Below are 17,569 nucleotides of genomic sequence, written 5' to 3' on the forward strand. Positions count from 1 at the left end.
CTCCCTAGAGATGGAGGATGGCTGCTGCCTTCGTTACGGGGTAAGTAATGAGGCCATGGAGTAGACTATACTTGGATAAGGTGAGATGTTGGCAGTCAGAAACAGGACCCAGGAGTGAGAGAGCCTCTGCTCTGCCCTTCTTCTGGGGTGAGGGGGCTAAGGGGTGTCCTGGTGTCAGGCAGCTCCCTGACAGCCTCCAGAGCCCACTGCCCTTACAGACACTCCTTAGTGTGTGCCAGGCCAGCACAGCCAGTCCCAGGGTGCTGGAGTTATGTGGACAGAGCAAGGACCAGACACCAGTCCAACAGGAAAAGGAAGTACGCAGACCCCTCATGTTCATAGGCAGTGTCTCCAAACAACAGATCTGGGGTCCTTGTGCACCCCATCTCCTGTCCCTCGAGGGCTCATGCCCACTCTCTGCACTCCACTTTAGGTACCCTGGGTCCCAACATATCCCCCTGCTTGAAAGCTCCAAGATGCTGCAGCAGAGCTGGCCTGGACACCCCCCAGTACCCATGTCCCCCACTCCAGAGGTAGCCACTGCACACACTGGAGTACCAGAAACAGGGCAGAGCCAGGAGGAACCCCAGTGATGGGCAGGGATGAGCCAGACCCTTCTGGGCAAGTCAGGACTGATGTGTCCTCATGGCTGCCTGGGTGACATCTGTCACTGAGAAATGGAGTGAGGACAGAGGAGGACAGTTACAGGCAGCTCCCTGGAGGGAGCAGCAGAGCCTGGAGAAGGAGAGTTAGAGGCCTCCCGGGAGAGCAGGGCTGGGCAGGCAGGAGCCCTGGCCAGGACCCATCTCTGCCGCTGGCTGGGCAGCCCCTGCTCAGCAACAAGCAGTGAGCAGGCAAAGGAACTGCAACCACAGGAAAGGGGGTTGTCAGTTTTTGGGTGCCACTGTCCAAGCCTGTCCACTCAGCTAGGCTGAGCTGGTATCCAAGTTTATTTGCCTCGCCCTCTTAGGACTATCTGCATTACTCCAAACTTTCCTAAAGTGCTTCTTTTTTGGGGACAAAAATATTCTATTTTTGGTCTCAGTCCAGAGAGATTTTCTTTTTCAAGTTTGATTGAATTAATCTGTCCAGCTGTTTTCAACTTGGGAAACTGAAGGGAAAATTGCATTCTTCCCATTTGGAAAGAAAATTAAAAAAAAAAAAAAAAAATAGAAGTCTTTACCATTACAGGGGTCTGGGATTCTCTCTCTCTCTCTTTTTTTTTTTTTACCCAATTATTATAAACTTCCTCTTTTTCCCTTGGGAAGATCCTGAAGACTTTGCAATGTAAACTGTCCAGTAGCAGGGATCCGGGCTACACACGCACATGTACAACTACACCCCCCCAGACTCTCCAGCTACACATTGCACCCACACAGCCACCCTCGTGCACCCCTGGCTTTCATCAGGCCCCCCCAGAACTGGGTCCTGCCTGAGCACTGCCCCCAGGAGCACGGGGATGAGAATCAGAGGGTTGTACACACTCACACACACACTCCCATGCCATTCTCCCAAGCACAGTCCCATGCACTCCCACACACACCCTGCCATGCACACACGTCCACATCAACAGCTCCTCATATGCAGCCACTGGCACACCCCAGTGAACCTCCACGAGCCCCCGTGCACAGCCACATTCATAGAGCCATAGAAACATTTAGGTTGAAAAAGACCTCTAGGATCATCGAGTCCAACTGTAAACATCACACTGCCATGTTCACCATTAAACCATGTGCCCACTCCCATGTTCCCCATACACTCCTCCATCCCACCCCATGCCCACTCCCATGTTCCCCATGCACTCCTCCATCCCACCCCATGCCCGCTCCCATGTTCCCCATGCACTCCTCCATCCCATCCCATGCCCACTCCCACGTTTCCCATGCATCCCATCCCATCCCATCCCATCCCATCCCATCCCATCCCATCCCATCCCATCCCATCCCATCCCATCCCATCCCATCCCATTCCCATCCCATCCCATCCCATTCCCACTCCCATGTTCCCCGTGCCGTGCCGCAGCTCCCCCTGGCGGCCTCCTGCCGCCGCGCCGCCCGCCCCGCCCCGCCCTGCATCCCGGGTTGCCATGGCGATGGCAAGGATGCTGCGCCCCCCCAGGCCGGGAGCTGCTGGGTCTTGGGGGGTTCAGCAGGCTCCTGGGGGCCTGGATGGCTGCAGGACTTCCAGAAATCTGAGGGACTCCTGGAGCACTTCTGGGGACCCGGGGAGTACCTGCCCTTAGGGACTGCTGGGGTGTGTTAGGAATCTGGGGTGAGGTCCTGTTGGATGGGGAGCTCTTAGGGAGCTGTGGTGGTCTGGAGAACTGGGAGGTTTCTAGGGGACTCTGCTGGCTGTTCGGCCCTCTCCAGACCACTGGGCCAGTCCATACCCTGACAGGCTTTGTGAGGGCTTCTCCTGGCTATCAAGGGAATGGATTTGACTTTGCCAGACCAGGAGCAGCAGGGAGCTGTGGTAAGGAGCTGTCAGCCCCCACAAGAGCTGTCCCTTTCCCCCAGCTGGACAGAGAACAAGACACACAGCCCAAGTGGTTTGCACACCCGTGAGAGGCTCACAGACACAGTGCAGAGGTAACTCATGGATGTGCAGAGGAGTTACCCCACAATCACGGACCATGTGCTTCCCCACATTTTTGGCTTCTGTGATCTCCATCCTTCAGGAGCTGTGATTTGGGACGATGGCAGAGAGAGCACAGGTCAGATACCGTACTCAAAAGTACTAAATGTCTTCCCATGGGTTTATCCATTGCCAGATCTCCAGAGCCATGTCCAACCAGCCCACAGCGTGAAAGCAGCCCATTGTGGGGGAGCTGAGACAGAATCCAAAGAAGGAACTTGCCGAAGGTTAGAGCTCAGACTCTGAACATCTCACAGAGGGTTTCAGAATCCCTCTATAGTTGTTCTCAGCCATGGTTCCAGAGGACAGCAGGAGTGACATAAAGTTTCACAGGACCTGCCTGAATTGACCTCTCCTGGCAGTCCAGGGCTTGAGGTGTGCTCAAGTGCATCCAATTCAGAGGGACCTGCAGAGCCTATGGAACAGCTTCCCACATCTTCCAGCACACAGCTCCTGCAACTCTCCAGCTCCCTTCCTGGAGGATTCTTTTGCACCCACACACATTCTGCCTGTCCCAGACACACCTGAGGAAACACAATACAACATGCAAACATACTGTCACACAGGCACACGTGGGGACAGTGTCACTGACACACACACACACACACTGGCAATCTGCTGTGTATTCATAGAGATGCAGGAAGACACACGGGCCAACATTTACACACCCGCGAGGGGTCACACACACAGTGAGGGGTGTATATACAAGCTCACATGCACACATATGGTCATGGACAAGCATAAACATGCCTCCTGTGCATGCAAACACACCAAGCTGCCTGCATGCACAGGTACCTGCACCCACCCAGCCCTGCTCACATCCACCCATGTGTTCCCATGGGCGGGCGTGGGGATGGCAATTCCCGGGAGCCCTGTGTCCCTCCCTTCTCCCAGCACCACTGTGGCCAAGTCAGAAGGGAATTTCCAGCTGCAAAGCTGCAGCTGACAGATTTAGAGACTCCGTCCCCAGTGGTTTCTGGGCCAAGTTAATGGTTCACCAGCACCCTGCTTCTCCTGCCCTTCCCTGCTAGCTGCCTGGGGCGGGCAAGGAAGCACCCACTGGTGGGCATCTCCAGCACCCCATGCAGCCTTCCTTGCCTTGCAGTCTGTCCAGCACCGTGAGCTCTGTTTTTACCCTGCCCTGCAGTACCCAGCACAAGGGGCATTGTCCACCTCAGCTACCTCAGGTTAGAGCTCTCTTGCAGAGGGGTGGACAGGAAAGCCCCCAGTGTCCAGCACTACTGCAAAGTGGAGGGCAGGCACAGGAGCATGGACCTGTCTACCCAGGCCCTCTCTCTGCTGACATCCCTCTGGGGCTCCTCAGCCTAGTGGGGCATTGCCAGCTGAGCAGGCACTGCACACACACATTCCCCTCTGCAGTTACCTGAACCCTTCTGCTGGGTAATGCTGGAGAAACCAGTTCCTGTGGGCTCCTTGCAGCATGCGATGGACCCCCTCAGAGATCCCTGGAGCCCCTGGAACAGAGGCTTGGCAGCCTGCCTTGCTGGGCAGCCAGGCAGGCTGCTCCTCACCCTGTGTTTGTCCATGAGGGGCACAGGCTGATCAGGTTATCAAGACATACATGCCTGGCACCCTGCCATCCAGGTGGGGTTGCACGTGGCCCACGGCATGCCAAGTGAATGCCTTGCATGCCACCAAGCCAACAGTGTCAGCGCTGTCCAGGGCTGCCGTGTGCCAGGCTCTGCAGCGGGAACTGCAGTGACGGTGACTGGAGTGAAAAGAATACAGGATCCCTTCAAGAAACTCAGAGCACATCGCCATAGTGTTAGGGCAGATAGATGTGCCCCTGGCATGAGGCATGAGTGGAGGCACCGTGGACTGCAAACATCCCAGGTGAGATGGTGGAGGGACACAAACTGGCACCCCAAGGAATGACAGCTGTGGGTGATGGGAGGAGAACGCTCACGCAGTAGAGCAGGGCAGGAGAGTACTCGCCCTCATCCACACACATCTCCAGGCTCAACAACCACAGAGAAAATCAGAGAGTAGATAAAAAATGAGCTGGACTTTGCCACAGGTCCCAGCAGGGACAGAGGCTGGCAGGAGAGTTACTGATTGGGACTCACAGCTGGGGCAAGACAGCTCTCTGGCTAGTCCCATCCCAGTACGGTAGTCAGCGCTTCCCAGCCCTCCCCAGGAAGCGCTGTGGCATACCAGCTTTAAATAGCTTTATTAGTGGAAGCTCTGTGCCCACAGCTCCCACCGCGGGGGCCGTGGGGAAGCCAGGCAGCCCCATGCTGCCCTCTGGGGAAGGCAGGACTCCCCGGAGCGCAGAGCTGGGCTCACCCATGCTGACCCTGCCACCGGCTCCTCCTGTCTCTGTCCCAGGAGGGCCTTGTGAGCTTGGAGGTGGTCTCCCAAACTGTCCTTGCCTGACCTCAGGCTGTCAGATGCAGAGGCTGAGCTCCTGACGGACGGAGCACTTGCGGCACTGCACCACACAGCACCAGTGGAAGCGACAAAGGCAGTTCTCCTCCAACACCACCGTCTCGTCTCGGTGCCCTCTCCCGCAGCACAGCAGGTCGCACCCACTCGTGTCCATGGCTGTGCTGTTGCAGACGCGGCCCCTGGTGCCCAGTGAGCCTGTCTTACGATTAGCCGAGCAGAAATCAGGTGAGTCAGCCGAGTAGATGAGGTCCTGTTTATCGGGAGGCTTGATGTTGTCACCCACAGGGATGAGGGTTTTCCCGTCGTTGCCTCCCATCACCTTGAAAGCCCCATTGAAGCGCTCGAGCAGGCGATCCCCCACCTCACGGAAATGGGGCATCTTCCTCCAGCAGGTCCGCAGGGTGCAGGAGCCCGACAGCCCGTGGCATTTGCACTCTGTCCTCATGTAGCTGCGCACCGCCTGGGGAAGAGACAGCAATGCTCAGCCCTCGGTTCCCTCTCTCGCTGCCCAGCACCCCCAGCCAAAACCCTGCCTCTTGGTGCTGCCCTGGCCCGGGGGAGAGGCTGGGGGTGGAGAGTGGCACGGGGAGGGGTTCCAAAACACCTGCAAAGGATACCCAAAAGACATTGGGTCATATTTCAGCCAAAGCTGGTGCAGGTACACGGCTTGGGCACACTGAAGGTGGAGGGCTGGGGGTGGGGCACAGGGGGCGCAGGAGACAGGGAGTGCAGGGGCATTACCAAGCGCCCGGCTTCGTTGTTGTGCAGGTCGATAAGGGCTCGGATGTCATTTTTGCCTTTCTTGTTCTTGGCATCCATGAACTGCTGGGATTTCTCGTAGCCGAACTGCACATCATCCCCACAGCCCCCCCACTCCCAGGCGGTGCCCTCTGTGCCTGGCCCCGCTGTGGGCGAGGGGGGGGCCCGGCTCCGTGTCAGCTCGCAGCCGCACTGCAGCAGCTCGCCCATACTGCAGGCCTGCGTGATGGCGTGGCTCACCCCCGCCGCCGTGATGGCATACACGAAGGCTGTTTCACGGATATCTGCAGGAGAACAGACAGGGCCGGGATGTGGGGTCAGCTCCAGCATGCAAAGCACCATCCACCCTGGCTGACATCCCAGGGGGCTCAGACGCCCCCTTCTCCCTCTTCATATGTGCTCAGTGCTGTTCCCTGGGTGATGCACCCACCTTGGAATAGGCTGCCTGGGGCAGGAACGGCCTCTTGCAAGCAGATTTGAGGACTCTGGGGGATGGTCAGGCCCTGCCAGTGCTCCTCCACTCAGCTGCGGAGAGGCAACGAATCTCCTGCCTCCCCTTGCAAGTCTGGGTGCTGCCCCATAGGAAAGAGGGAAGCTCAGAAGGCAGAGAGTGGTCCCAGGTGACCAGGTGGTACCCACAGCTTCCTCACACTACCCTGCGACATCCCTCCAAGCAGTAAAAATCCCATCCCCAGCTCCAAACTGGCACCTGGAAAGAAATACTGCGAGGGATACAGAAGGTGCCACTCACCCCTCTGCATGTTGGCAGTGATGAAGCTGTGCTGCCTGCTCTGCCCCCACTCCCCTCTTTGCCATGGGGAGCTGCCTGCCCCCCTCTCTCCACCAGCACAGCCTCCACCCTGCAGGATTATTTATTATTAGTATTTGCTCCTGTCTCTCTCTGCTCCGGGACACGAATTCCAAGCATCTTTCCCCTGCCCGGACCTGCCGCTCACAGCCGCAGCCAGCGGGGGATTCTGGCAGCGGGGGTGCGGCGCCCTGCTCGGGGGGCTCCTGCACTCCCCCTGCTCCGTGCCAGCCGAACCCCTGCCCACCCAAATGCCAGGGCAGGGCTGGCCCAGGGTGGTGGCATGCAGGGGATTCCTGGGGAGGGAGGGGAAGGTGAGTTCCGGGGGGTGTCCCATCCCTCCATCTTCAGTATTCTGACTTGAGGGGGCTGCAGGGAGAGGGATACCAGGGCACCAGTTCCATGAGGATCTCCTCCAAAAGCCCACGCAGCACCTGAATCCCTCTGGTGCTAGCAGGAACCGGGCACACTGGTGCCTTTCTGGCAGTGCCACCCAGGGGGTGGCACCCCCTCCCCAGGCCCTCCTGCCCCCACAAGCCACCCGACCACCCGCCTGCTCCCACCTGGGGCTGGCAGAGCCCTCAGCAGGCAGCCCGAAGCTGGCAGAGGTCCCCATGCCACCCTGCCAGCCGGGCCCTGGGGGGATGCCGCTCCTCTGACAGCTCCACCAGACACGTGGCTTCCCCCAAGCCAGCCTGCCCTGGCATGCCGTACCTGGCACAGGCGGCTGGGAGGGAAGAGGGGACAGCCATGACTGTGCCAGAGAGGCCATGGCCAGGAGCAGGAGGTTTGCAACATCCTTGGATAGAAAAGGACATTGGGCGGGAGGTACTCATCTGATGGAGCTGGGAACCCCAAAAACACTGGGATACCTTATGCCATCCCTGCAGGCTTACAGGGAGGCTGGTGCCTACTGGCACCTCTGAGGGCTTCTGACACCCATCCTGTTGCTCTGGGGAACTCCACACCTCTAGTTGGGATGCCCCATGTCCTCGGAGTGCCAGGGACTCACAAACTCACTGCTGTCCCTACAATACTGGTTATCTCTATCACCCCAGCAGTGAGGCTGGACCAATATGGTGGCTTCTTCAGCATCCCCATGCTTGATGTGTCTGTGCCTCCTCCAACACAAGCTGTTCCTGGGTACCCAGCAGCTCATCTGCCAGTACCTTTCACTCACCACCTGGTCTGGCCCTGTATTCTGGCACCACCCCACTTCCAGCCTGGATCCCTGCCTGGCACAGATCCCACCTGCCTCACTGCCAGGTTGTGGTGAAAATAGGTGACTCCAGAGGCAGAAGAGTCCCCCATGTGCTGTGACTCTCTGCCTCTTGACTGAATACACCTCCCTGTGCTGGGAGGAACCCACATCTGCAAATCAGCTTTTTTAATGAGCCTATCTCCCTCCCATGGGCCAATGTCTCCCTCGGGGCTTCAGCTCTGACCCCCACTAGTACCTGCAGTCAGTTGGGTGCCCAGGGCACCCCGCTCTTTCCAATCCTCCCAGGGAGGCCACCTTGACCACCCTGCATGGCCCAAGGACATACCCACTTTGCCTCGGGCTGGCCATGTACCAACAGATGTGACGGCTGAGGAGTCTGGGGCTTACTCCAGCATCTTCATCTGCCATAGCACAGGGACCAACATGGGAAGAGGGGAAGGACTAACCTCATCTCCCACTAAGCGATCCTACCAGCCAAAGGTGCTTCAAGCTTCCCCTGTTGCTTGGAGCATCATCTACTCCCAGCCTCTCTCCCTGAGGAGCATGGCAGGGCTTTCCCATCCCTTACACTCTCTTGGGTGTCCTCTGCCCCTGCTCTGATTTTGGTGCCGCTGGGCTGGGCTTGGACCACTGTATCCAGGTGGCTGAGACCTGCACATACCTTCCTGCCACCCGGCCCTGTTCCTCAGGGTGACATCAGGGTGCCCATCCAGGGACAGGGACAGGAGACAAACAGGGACAGGAGGAGGGATGTGAAGGGCACCCACGGGGTGAGGGGCAGCTCCCAACAGCTGCACACTGCCTCCCACCCGGGCCCCTTCCCCCAGCACACCCTGGGGTCCCAGGGGAACAGTAAATCACTGCCAGACGAGGGTGCATTCTTGGGCTTCACGAAGCCCCGCACTGTCTGGGAGCATCGGTAATTGCTTCATTACAACACGGCAGTAACATGTCCCGGCAGTGAAACCTCAGCGTGACTGAACTGGGGAGCACTGAGCAACCCCCTACATACACACACACACACACACACACACACACACACACACAGAGGTTTGCACACCAAGACTCTGCTCCAGGAGTCCCAGGGAGGAGCATGACCAGGCTGGAGCCTTTTTGGGAAATGGGAAGCTGAGGAAGCACTGGCCTTACCCTGCTGCAGGATCTTGCCGAAGTACTTGCTGTGGCTGGTGCAGTTCCAGCGGCGGAAGCGGAATTGGTACTGGCACTCCCGGACGCCCAGCTTGGTGCCCTTGGCCACCTCCTGCACAATCTCTGGCTCCAGCTGGCACAGCTCTGCCTGCTTCCCTGCCAGCCGCTTCGTCTTGCGGCAGATGCTGTTGGGGTCCATGACCAGGGGGCTCCCCACTGCCCTGCAGGAGGGGACAGCGAGCAGAGCAAAACCAGCACTCAAGCCCAGGAGACACCGGGGTGTGGATGGGACATGACCAGATCTAGCCTCAGGGACAGAGCAGGGCTGCAGGGCAGTGCCAGCTCCATGCTGAGCCCGGGTGACAAGGGGATGGAGAGTGGTATGTGGCAGGGGCAGGACAATAGGTATGGGTGGATCACCCAGGCAATACCTTGCCCTCTCCATCCAGTCAGGGAATGGAGGGGATCTCCAGCCACGGGACTGGCTGTAGGATGATGCTGGCACATACTACTCTACATCCTTGGGGACATCCATGGGGGTGATGGTGTGTCCCCGATGGGAGATGGCAGAAATATCGTGCTACTCAGCACCTGCTCTTTGGGGTTGGCACTGACCCAACTGAGCCCTGGCATTGCCATGTGACTGATGCCCCATGCAGCTGCATCCCCCAGAGCTGTGGACACAGCAAGGAGCCCAGCCAGCATTCTTGGTGTGTCTCCCCCTCTCCACGGAGGCTTGCTGCTTTACCCCGTGGGAGACTAGATGAGTGACCTTGCATGTGATAAAGCCCCTCGGCTGCTGGCCAGGATCCTGTACTCACCTCCCCAAATCCAGGCACTGAGTCCAGGGAATGGAGCTGCAGGCGGGTGCGGGAGTGCAAGGAAGGGATGCAGGTGGCATCGCCAGCTCTGCCAATGCCAGTGAGGAAGGGCAAGTCTTGGCTCGGCCCATGTCAGAGGCAGCTCCTCCTTGCCAGCACAGCTGGAGAGAGGTGCCTGGCTCCTTGGTAGCCTGGAGGCAAAGTCTGAGCACAACGCTGTGCTCCCTGGTGTGCCACTGGCTACAGAAACTCCTGTACTTTCCCCACACATTTTGCCCGGAGTGCCCTCCCCAGCACAGCTCATGCAGCTGCACAGCCTGCCAGCACCCTGCCTCGTGCTGACACAGGCACTGCTCCAGTTCTGCCATGGGCAACTCCGGAGCCATGGGCCACACGAATTTAGCACACCCTAAACACAGCCCCACTCAGCCCACCCTTACCTCCAGCACTGCTCCTGTGGGCTCAGAGCTCATCTTGCTCAACAACATGATTTCCGTGGCCATGGATGCCCACAGAACCTTAGGGCTGGACTCAGCATACCCCAGGACCAAGAGATGCCCGATGATTGGGAGGCTACATTCCCTGGGATTCCCTGGGGAGCAGTGCTTGGGCTGCTCGTGCTGCCTTCAGCCCCACTCACTGGAGAGCATCAGCTACACTCTGCTTCCAAACCCAGAGCTTTATAGTCTGGCCAAGCCCCAGGGGCTCAAAAATCACAAGCTGAATCTTAGTGTTTAACTGTGTTCTGGGTTTCCTTTTCACTCTCGTGCAGCTGGGGGGCTGTGTTTGGGACACCAGGCTGCAGTACTCTGCTTGCAATCCTGTCCCCAGTGCAAACCCCCTCCAAGCTCCTTGTTTGAAGCTCAAGGCCCTGCCAGGATCACCCTGCCTCATGTAAGGCTCCCCAGCTGCCTGGATCTCCTGCCCACCAGACCCCAGCTGGGCTTGGAGAGGACGTGCCTTCTCACACAGCCTGGAAAAGGAGCCCTTATGCTTTGGCTGGAGGTTTAAAGGTTAAAGAGCTCAACAGAGAGGCCTAGTCTGGAAAGGGAATTTCCAGCAGGGAAACTGAGGCAAGCCCACACTCCTGCTGGGGAGAACCCATCTCCCTTTGCTCCTGGCAGCTCAGTTTCCCTTTGCTGCACAATTCTTATGCACCTCTGCAAAGGGATGGGGCAGCTAGGGAAGCATTGCGGAGCTTGCCTGGCACAGGTCCCCCATAGATGGGGAAACTGAGGCCCACATGGAAAGTGACTGGAAAATCTGTCCGGTCCCATTCCACGATGACCACACAGGGATCCAAGCCTCCATGTCGGTCTCCAAGTTTGCTGTCCTTTGTGACCATGGGCTCCCAACATCTACAGCAGGATGGCGGAGGTTTGGCTGCCTCCGCCGGTGGGGTGGGGAAGAGGGGGAGCAGAGATGGGACTTTCATTAAGAGATGACTCTTTGTACTTGTATAAAAACGATGCGCCAGCCCCCTGGGGCCGTCAGATCAAATACTGAACTGTGGCTCACCCCGGCCCGCTGGATCAGGCCGGGAAGAAGATCTCAGCCCCGCGGGTCTGGGGGGCGGTGGGCGGCTCACCGGCACCGCGGAGGTCCCCACCCATGGTCCAGGCGGCAGCAAGGCTGGCGGGAGAGCACGGGAGCTTTCTGTCCATGCCGGCGAGGCGTGGGGTGGGCTGCCTAAGTCCAGCGCGATATTAATTTCCGCTGGGCTTCACTTTCTGGCACAGGGAGGCTGCCGGGAGCCCAAGAGCTGTTTTGCTTTGGAGGGTTCAGAGGCGGGGGAGAATGGGGGGAGACAAGGGCAAGAAAAATGCTGCCAAACTGCTACCACTTTGGCAAGGGCTCCGGCACAGGGCCCAGATCTGCCTGAGCTTGTCCCGCTCCAAGGCCTCCCGCATCTACAATTAAGGTGCCCCACCTCTGCCGCCGGGCACTCCTCCCCCTGCCCTGGTGAAGGAACAGGGTCGCCAGCCCGGCTCCCCGCAACTTGCCTGGGGCACCCCGGCCCCCCCCACCGCCTCCTGCCTGGGAGCCCCCACCAGGCTCGGCAGCACAGCAGCATCCCTCCTGCCTGCCCCTGGTGCCCTTTTCTGGCTGCCAGAACTGCTGCTGGGGGGCTGCTGTCTTGCCCTGAAAGCCAATGGGATGATGAGTCCCACTTTCCAACCTTCCAGCACTCCTGTGTAAGGGAAACAACCCCCATTGCTGAAAGGGGAAACTGAGGCACAGAAAAGAGTCTGCAAACCACTGCCCACTTGCTGCTGGTACCCCTAAGGCTGCCACAGCTGCAGCCTGAGCCCAGTCCCAGTGACACACGTCAAACAGGAGTCACTGGGGCTTCTGATGCAACCCTTGGATGCTGTGCCTGCTGCAACAGAGCCGAGGGTTCCTAAGAGCCATAATCACCATCTTTTTCCAGCTCAGCTCATAGTCATGGAGCTTCCAGTATGTCCCAGTCTCATTCCCAGCCAAAATCATGGACAAAGGAGACTGGGCCAAGTCGCCATGTTCTCCTTGGGCGTGGGGATGATGTGGAGCAGGACCTCTGATCCCTGCCAGCAGACTGTTATGGAGGGGAGCCAGTGGGGTCCTGGTTTGCAGGAAGCCAAGGGAGTGAGGCTGGCAGAACCATGCAGTGAGCAAGAGGATAGTCAGCTTTTAAAAGTGGCACCTGCATCTTGGGTGAAAAATACCTGCTTTGGTCCTGATGGCCCTGAAGCCCCAAGGGAGAGCAGTGGCTGGGCCATGACAAATCCATGTGGGACCTGACAGGTCTGCACCCATTGGTACTGCTGCCTAGGCACTCCCATGTGGCAAGGGGACTCCGCTCTGGAGTAGTAAGGCTGTGTCTTGCCTCGCATGCAGGTCTCTATCCCAGCCTGTGGAAGCCCCCAGGAGGGTGATGCATGGTTATCTGGGGTACCCGGGTCATCACTCTGAGCCCACAGGTAATTCTGCACCCACCTGGAGAGGTAAGAACTGCAGGATGACAGCCCTGGAGAAATGACCTCCATCCCTAGGGACATAGGTCACCTCACGCCAGGCACAATGATGTCACACTGAGTGACAGCCTACGAGGAAGTCAAACCCACAGGGAGCCCATCTCTTTCCAAGCTGTGCTAACAGGGCAAAGGGGACACATGGATGAATTTTCACCCATCCAGCTTTCCCTGCAGCCCATGCAGGCATGTGGCGGGCACTCGGCCCCTCACCTGGGGCGATGCGTGGGTGCTGCCACTAACCGGGGCAGCCAGGTGTGGAAACAGAGCAGGAGGCCCATGAGGGTGTGGTGAGTAAGCAGCAAGTCACTGGCCTGGGGGGCACAGCCAGGGTTTGGCTGCCGAGCAGCACCCAGGGCACTGAGGGAGCAGGAAATGCCGTGGGTTGGGAGGAGAAGGGGGACCCCATTCCCTGCCCTCCTCCTTACGCCTCCTTGGCAAGGATGGCATGCAAACAGCTGGGAAGCTGCCTAAAGAAAAGAGGCTTTGGCATGGCATTGCGTCAACCCATGGACCTGCTAGCTGCAGGGTCATGCTGAGGCCAGGCTCTCGTGAGCAGGAGCTGCCCAAACTTGTGCTACAGGTACTGGGGGGATGGAGGGAGAATGCACCTGCAGAGGTGGTGGTCCTAAAGCCATGTCCAAACCCTGGAAGGGCTGGGATAAGAAGAAAGAAGTCCACCCACTTGTGGTCACTGTGTCCTTCCTCCAGGTGCTGACAGAGGCTGGAGCTGGGGTAGCATGAGGGCTTGGCTAGTTCATGCCCAAATGTGGGTGCCACATTTTGTGGCAGGACCCTGCAAAGCTTGAGCAGGTGTCAGGGTGTGCCCAGCTCTGCCCAGTACCCTCCCACACAAGGGGTGTTTGAATGGGTCAAGCCTCTGATGCAAAGCCCAGACAAACTCTCCAGTTTGTGTAGGGCATGGCTGGGGAGCCTGGGTGTCACCATGGGAGAGTGGACGTGATCAGGAGCAGGGACAAGGGATGGCACTGGGGAAAGCCCAGCAGCCTTTGTGGGAGAAAACAAGTAGCCCAATGGGAGCCAGTAGTCATCTCAAAGAGTGCAAGAGGAACACTGTCCCTTTGAAAAACCCAGCAAGACAGCAGCTGCCCCAGCAAGGGCACAGGGAGATGGCACCAGGCAGGGGCTCCCCTGCTGGGAGATTCATTTCTGCCCATATGGTGCTGCTCCAGGGCAGAAGGCATGCCTGGGATGGCTGGACAGCCCGGTCTGTTGGGCGCCGTGGGGTAGCAACTGTGGGTCAGCAAGCCCAGGGGGTGACTCACAATGCTCACCCCAAGGCACACAGGCAGGGCCCTCCAGCCCAGCAGCCTGCCCTTACAGGCTCTGGCCTTGCAGTGTGGCTGCTGGGCAGGGCAGTGAGAGAGGAGAGACCACTGTTGCATGAAACCACCCAGGGTGTGTGGCTCGAGAGACGTGGGACTGGGACCCCCTAAAGCAAGGGTGCAGCCACAGGGGCTGGTGGATGGGTCCCCTGGGCACCTCTGAAGAAGTCCCATGAAAATCTGGAGGTGCACTGCCCTTGTGCGTGGATGGGAAGGGGATGGAGGGCAGATGTCCATCCTTCTGAGCCCCTCAGACCCACAGCTGGAGCAGAGCACATTTCAGCTGGGATGATTTTCTGCCCTGCTTTCTCTTCCATCTCCCAGCTTCTCTCAGCCATGCCTGTGGAGAGCCAACAGGCACCGGGGAAGCTGGCTTTGCTTGCCCCCATCCCCACAGTGCCTCTGTTCCTGCAAGCACAGCCCAACTGCAAACCGGCTTGGCTGAAATCCTGCTCTGAACCTGCCTGGGGCTCCTCAGACACTAAGTTTGCCTGCTCTGTATCTCTGCACCCTCTGGGCCAGCCCAGGAGCCCCAGGCAGTCCCTACCTGTCCTGCTCAGAGAGAAAACACTGTTGCACAAGGAGCTGAGCAAGAAATGTGTAAAGAATAGGGGAAGAGCAAGAAAGAGAATTTACAGAGCTGGTGGGAGCAAGGAGAGCCTACTCCCTGCAGCTTGGCACTAACCAAGGTGCCAACAGCATGTGAGTGATGTATCTTCCATTGGCACTGACCACAGCCTGCTCCCTTTTGCCATGGAAAGGTCTGTGTCTTCAGTGAACTCTCTGGGGACATTCTAACACAATGAGGATGCTCTTTCTCAAGCTACAAGGTCACTAGCAGGATGTCAGTGCTTGTACCTCATACCTGAATCTTTTTCCGTAGATGCAGCCATCTGCCAGAATCCCAGTGGGCACAGTTACCACCCCTGAGTGGCCAGGCCTCTTGACATCCAGCCCAGCTACAGCCCACCGTGCCACTCTCACAAATTAGGTCGTCAGTGGTGGAAAAAATTGGTTCAGGTAACCCCTGTATCACCACCACCACCCAGATAATGCACTCGGGGGTGGGATGGGGAAATTGTAAAGACATTTCTTTCTTGGCCAGGGAAAAATGCTCCCTTGGGCAAGCACCCACGAGTGCCCAGTGATGCACACACAAAGGTGTGCCACCGAAGTCCCTATGCATCAGTGACAGTGACAGCAAGGAACAACTCCATCAATGCCACCAGTCCTGGGGCTTCCAGGAACTCTGGCACAACACACAGCTGCACCCCTGAACCCCTCCCCACCAACAGCAAAGCCCACAGACACCAGTGCTACCCAGGCCTGGGAGAGGGGACCAGTACCAGGAGCAGACACATGGGAAGGTGCCTGTCATGAGCTGGCTCAGGGGACTAGGCAGCACCCAGACTCCTCTCCCCCAACACAGGAAGGGCTCCCTGAGATGATCTCAGCCAGGGGCCAAATCCCCAGACTCTGAGGGAAGCAGTTCATGAACCATCCAGCTGCTCCTCTGCCCTGTCCCGGGAAGCCTGGCATGTCCGTTTGGTGGTGCTGGTGGCCTCGTCCGCCCGCCACTGGCTCCAGAGTGAAGCAGAGTGTGAGCTGGTGATCTCTCTGAAGCCACTGCACTGCCCAGTGAATTCACCGTGCTTCAGGCAGCTGAGTTATTATTCTTAAAATAAAGGTTCTCTTTCTTCTTCTTTTTTAAAAGAAGAAAAAACAAGTTTGACCCTTTGCCCTCCTCTGCCAAATCCTGCTAATCTCCCCAAGCTGGTGCTGCCAGTGCACACATGGCACCAGCAGGACCCAGACCCCATGGTGAGATGCAGCTCTGAGCAGCTGGGGCAAGGGGCACCGGTACCCCAAGACCCTGCCCTTGTTGGTGCTGTCTGCCTGCCCCTGAAATGAAGGTAAAATGAGCTTCTGCTTCATCTCTATCTGCTCCAGCCATGGGCAGATATCCTCGAAGCTGGAGCACAGGGCATGAGCTTGGAAATATTGATGAGGATGGGGCAGAGAAAGCACAGACAGCTGAAGGGACAGCTGTGTGTGTGTCTGAGAGCCAGGGAAAAACAGCAGGTCTCAGGCAGCAGGAGGGCATATGCCCTGCAATGGCACATCTACCCTGAGATGGGTGGCAGGGAGCATGGAGACCCTCCACAAGCACCCTGCTTTGGCCAGAGCTTGCCCTACCTCTCTCTCCCCTCCTCTAGCAAAAAAACCAAGGCAAGTCCCTCTCAAACCCATGTTAAACCCTTGCCTGGCAATAAACACAGTGCTTGGGCTCCAGGGACAAACTCTCAGCTGATGTACAACTGACTATAACAGCAGCATTTATACTCACAAAGGCCCCCACTGCACCCCTGGAGCCAGGGCTAGCAAAGGGAATGGAGACGTGGAATAAATCACTGGTGGGCAGGCAGGGGACCGTGAGGGGAAAGGCTTATGGAGAGCTTTATTTTAGGGGTCAAAAGAGTGTGAAAATGTGGAGACGAGTAGCCTCAGATAATGAATGATAGCCCGGACAGCACGCCGGGGAGCTGGAATCTAAGCACTTAAAACCGGATAAAGACAGGCTGGGTGAAATTCTTAATAGATTTAAATAGTTCATGTTTCGACAGATACCTGGGCTTTCCAAGGCTGGGTCCCAGTTCTGTGCCTGTAATGAATCCCCCACCCCCTCTGGTATCCTGCAAGGCACCGTCTCTGCCTTTGATGAGGGCACCATTACAAATAGGGGGTTTGTCCCTGCTGTGTCCAGGCCACCATTCAGGGGGGACACTGTAGGGACCCTAAGGCTTTTAATTAAATTTGACTTACTGGAGGGGTCTGGAAGCCACTAAGCCCCCTTGCCCACCTCTCAGGCATATAAGCCTCCCAGGCTGTGGGCTTGGGGTGCAGGGAGGCAGAATTCAACTCTCACCACAGGACCTGTATGCCCTATAATCCTGGGGGTGCCCCAGCCTGCTGCCCCCAACACACTCGTGTGCCCAAACCCTGACAGCATGCGGGTGCCCCAGTCTGGATCTGAACAGCCAGTGAGCAGCAATTCCCACCCAAGTGGGTGTAGGGGACTCTGTCGTCCCCAAGTCGGGGAGGACCACCCCTGGGGATCGAGAGACCCTGCGCACCCTCCTGCTTCCCCCCCGTCCCCCTCCCCCCCCCGCCCGGGATGTCCTACTCACCACCAGAGCCCGATGATGTTAGCGGGGCAGAGGAGGATGAAGAAGAGCCCCAGCTGGGTCCGGGAGGAAGGCAGCATCCTGCCAGGGCTGAGGAAAACGTCGAACTCGCTCCACGCCACTCGCGGGGAGCCGGGCAGCCCCAAGGTCCGGCCGGGGCCCCGGCGGGTGGGTGCCCGCTGTCTCCCTCCGCCGGGCCGGGCCGGGCCGGGCAGGCAACGCGGC

The 17,569-nt window shown here is 58.2% G+C and overlaps 1 protein-coding gene across 2 annotated transcripts; it reads right to left on the reverse strand.

Annotated features, from left to right (window-relative positions):
* Nucleotides 1-4,808: 4,808 nt before the first annotated feature.
* On the reverse strand, nt 4,809-17,569 carry WNT6 (Wnt family member 6). Of its 2 annotated transcripts, XM_048310123.1 has the most exons (4): nt 17,348-17,569; nt 8,982-9,197; nt 5,785-6,086; nt 4,809-5,503 (listed from the first exon to the last, which is right to left on the reverse strand). In XM_048310123.1, the coding sequence occupies exons 2-4, from the start codon at nt 9,178-9,180 to the stop codon at nt 5,042-5,044; spliced, it is 963 nt and encodes a 320-aa protein (XP_048166080.1). In that variant the 5' UTR covers nt 9,181-9,197; nt 17,348-17,569; the 3' UTR covers nt 4,809-5,041. The 2 variants fall into 2 exon arrangements, with proteins under 2 accessions (XP_048166080.1, XP_048166079.1); XM_048310122.1 differs by lacking the exon at nt 17,348-17,569 and having other exon boundaries at nt 8,982-17,289.

This window comes from Corvus hawaiiensis, chromosome 7 (genome assembly GCF_020740725.1).
Source record: "Corvus hawaiiensis isolate bCorHaw1 chromosome 7, bCorHaw1.pri.cur, whole genome shotgun sequence".
Taxonomy (NCBI): Eukaryota; Metazoa; Chordata; class Aves; order Passeriformes; family Corvidae; genus Corvus; species Corvus hawaiiensis.

Bases quoted from the DNA above. Each gene is read 5' to 3' on its own strand.
- WNT6 (XM_048310122.1), bottom strand. From the start codon at position 9,426: ATGGAGAGGGCAAGGTATTGCCTGGGTGATCCACCCATACCTATTGTC. The intron at 6,087-8,981 runs GTAAGGCCAGTG...GTTCTCCTGCAG, and splicing joins CGGCAAGATCCTGCAGCAGG to ATATCCGTGAAACAGCCTTC. The intron at 5,504-5,784 runs GTAATGCCCCTG...TCTCTTCCCCAG, and splicing joins ACAACGAAGCCGGGCGCTTG to GCGGTGCGCAGCTACATGAG.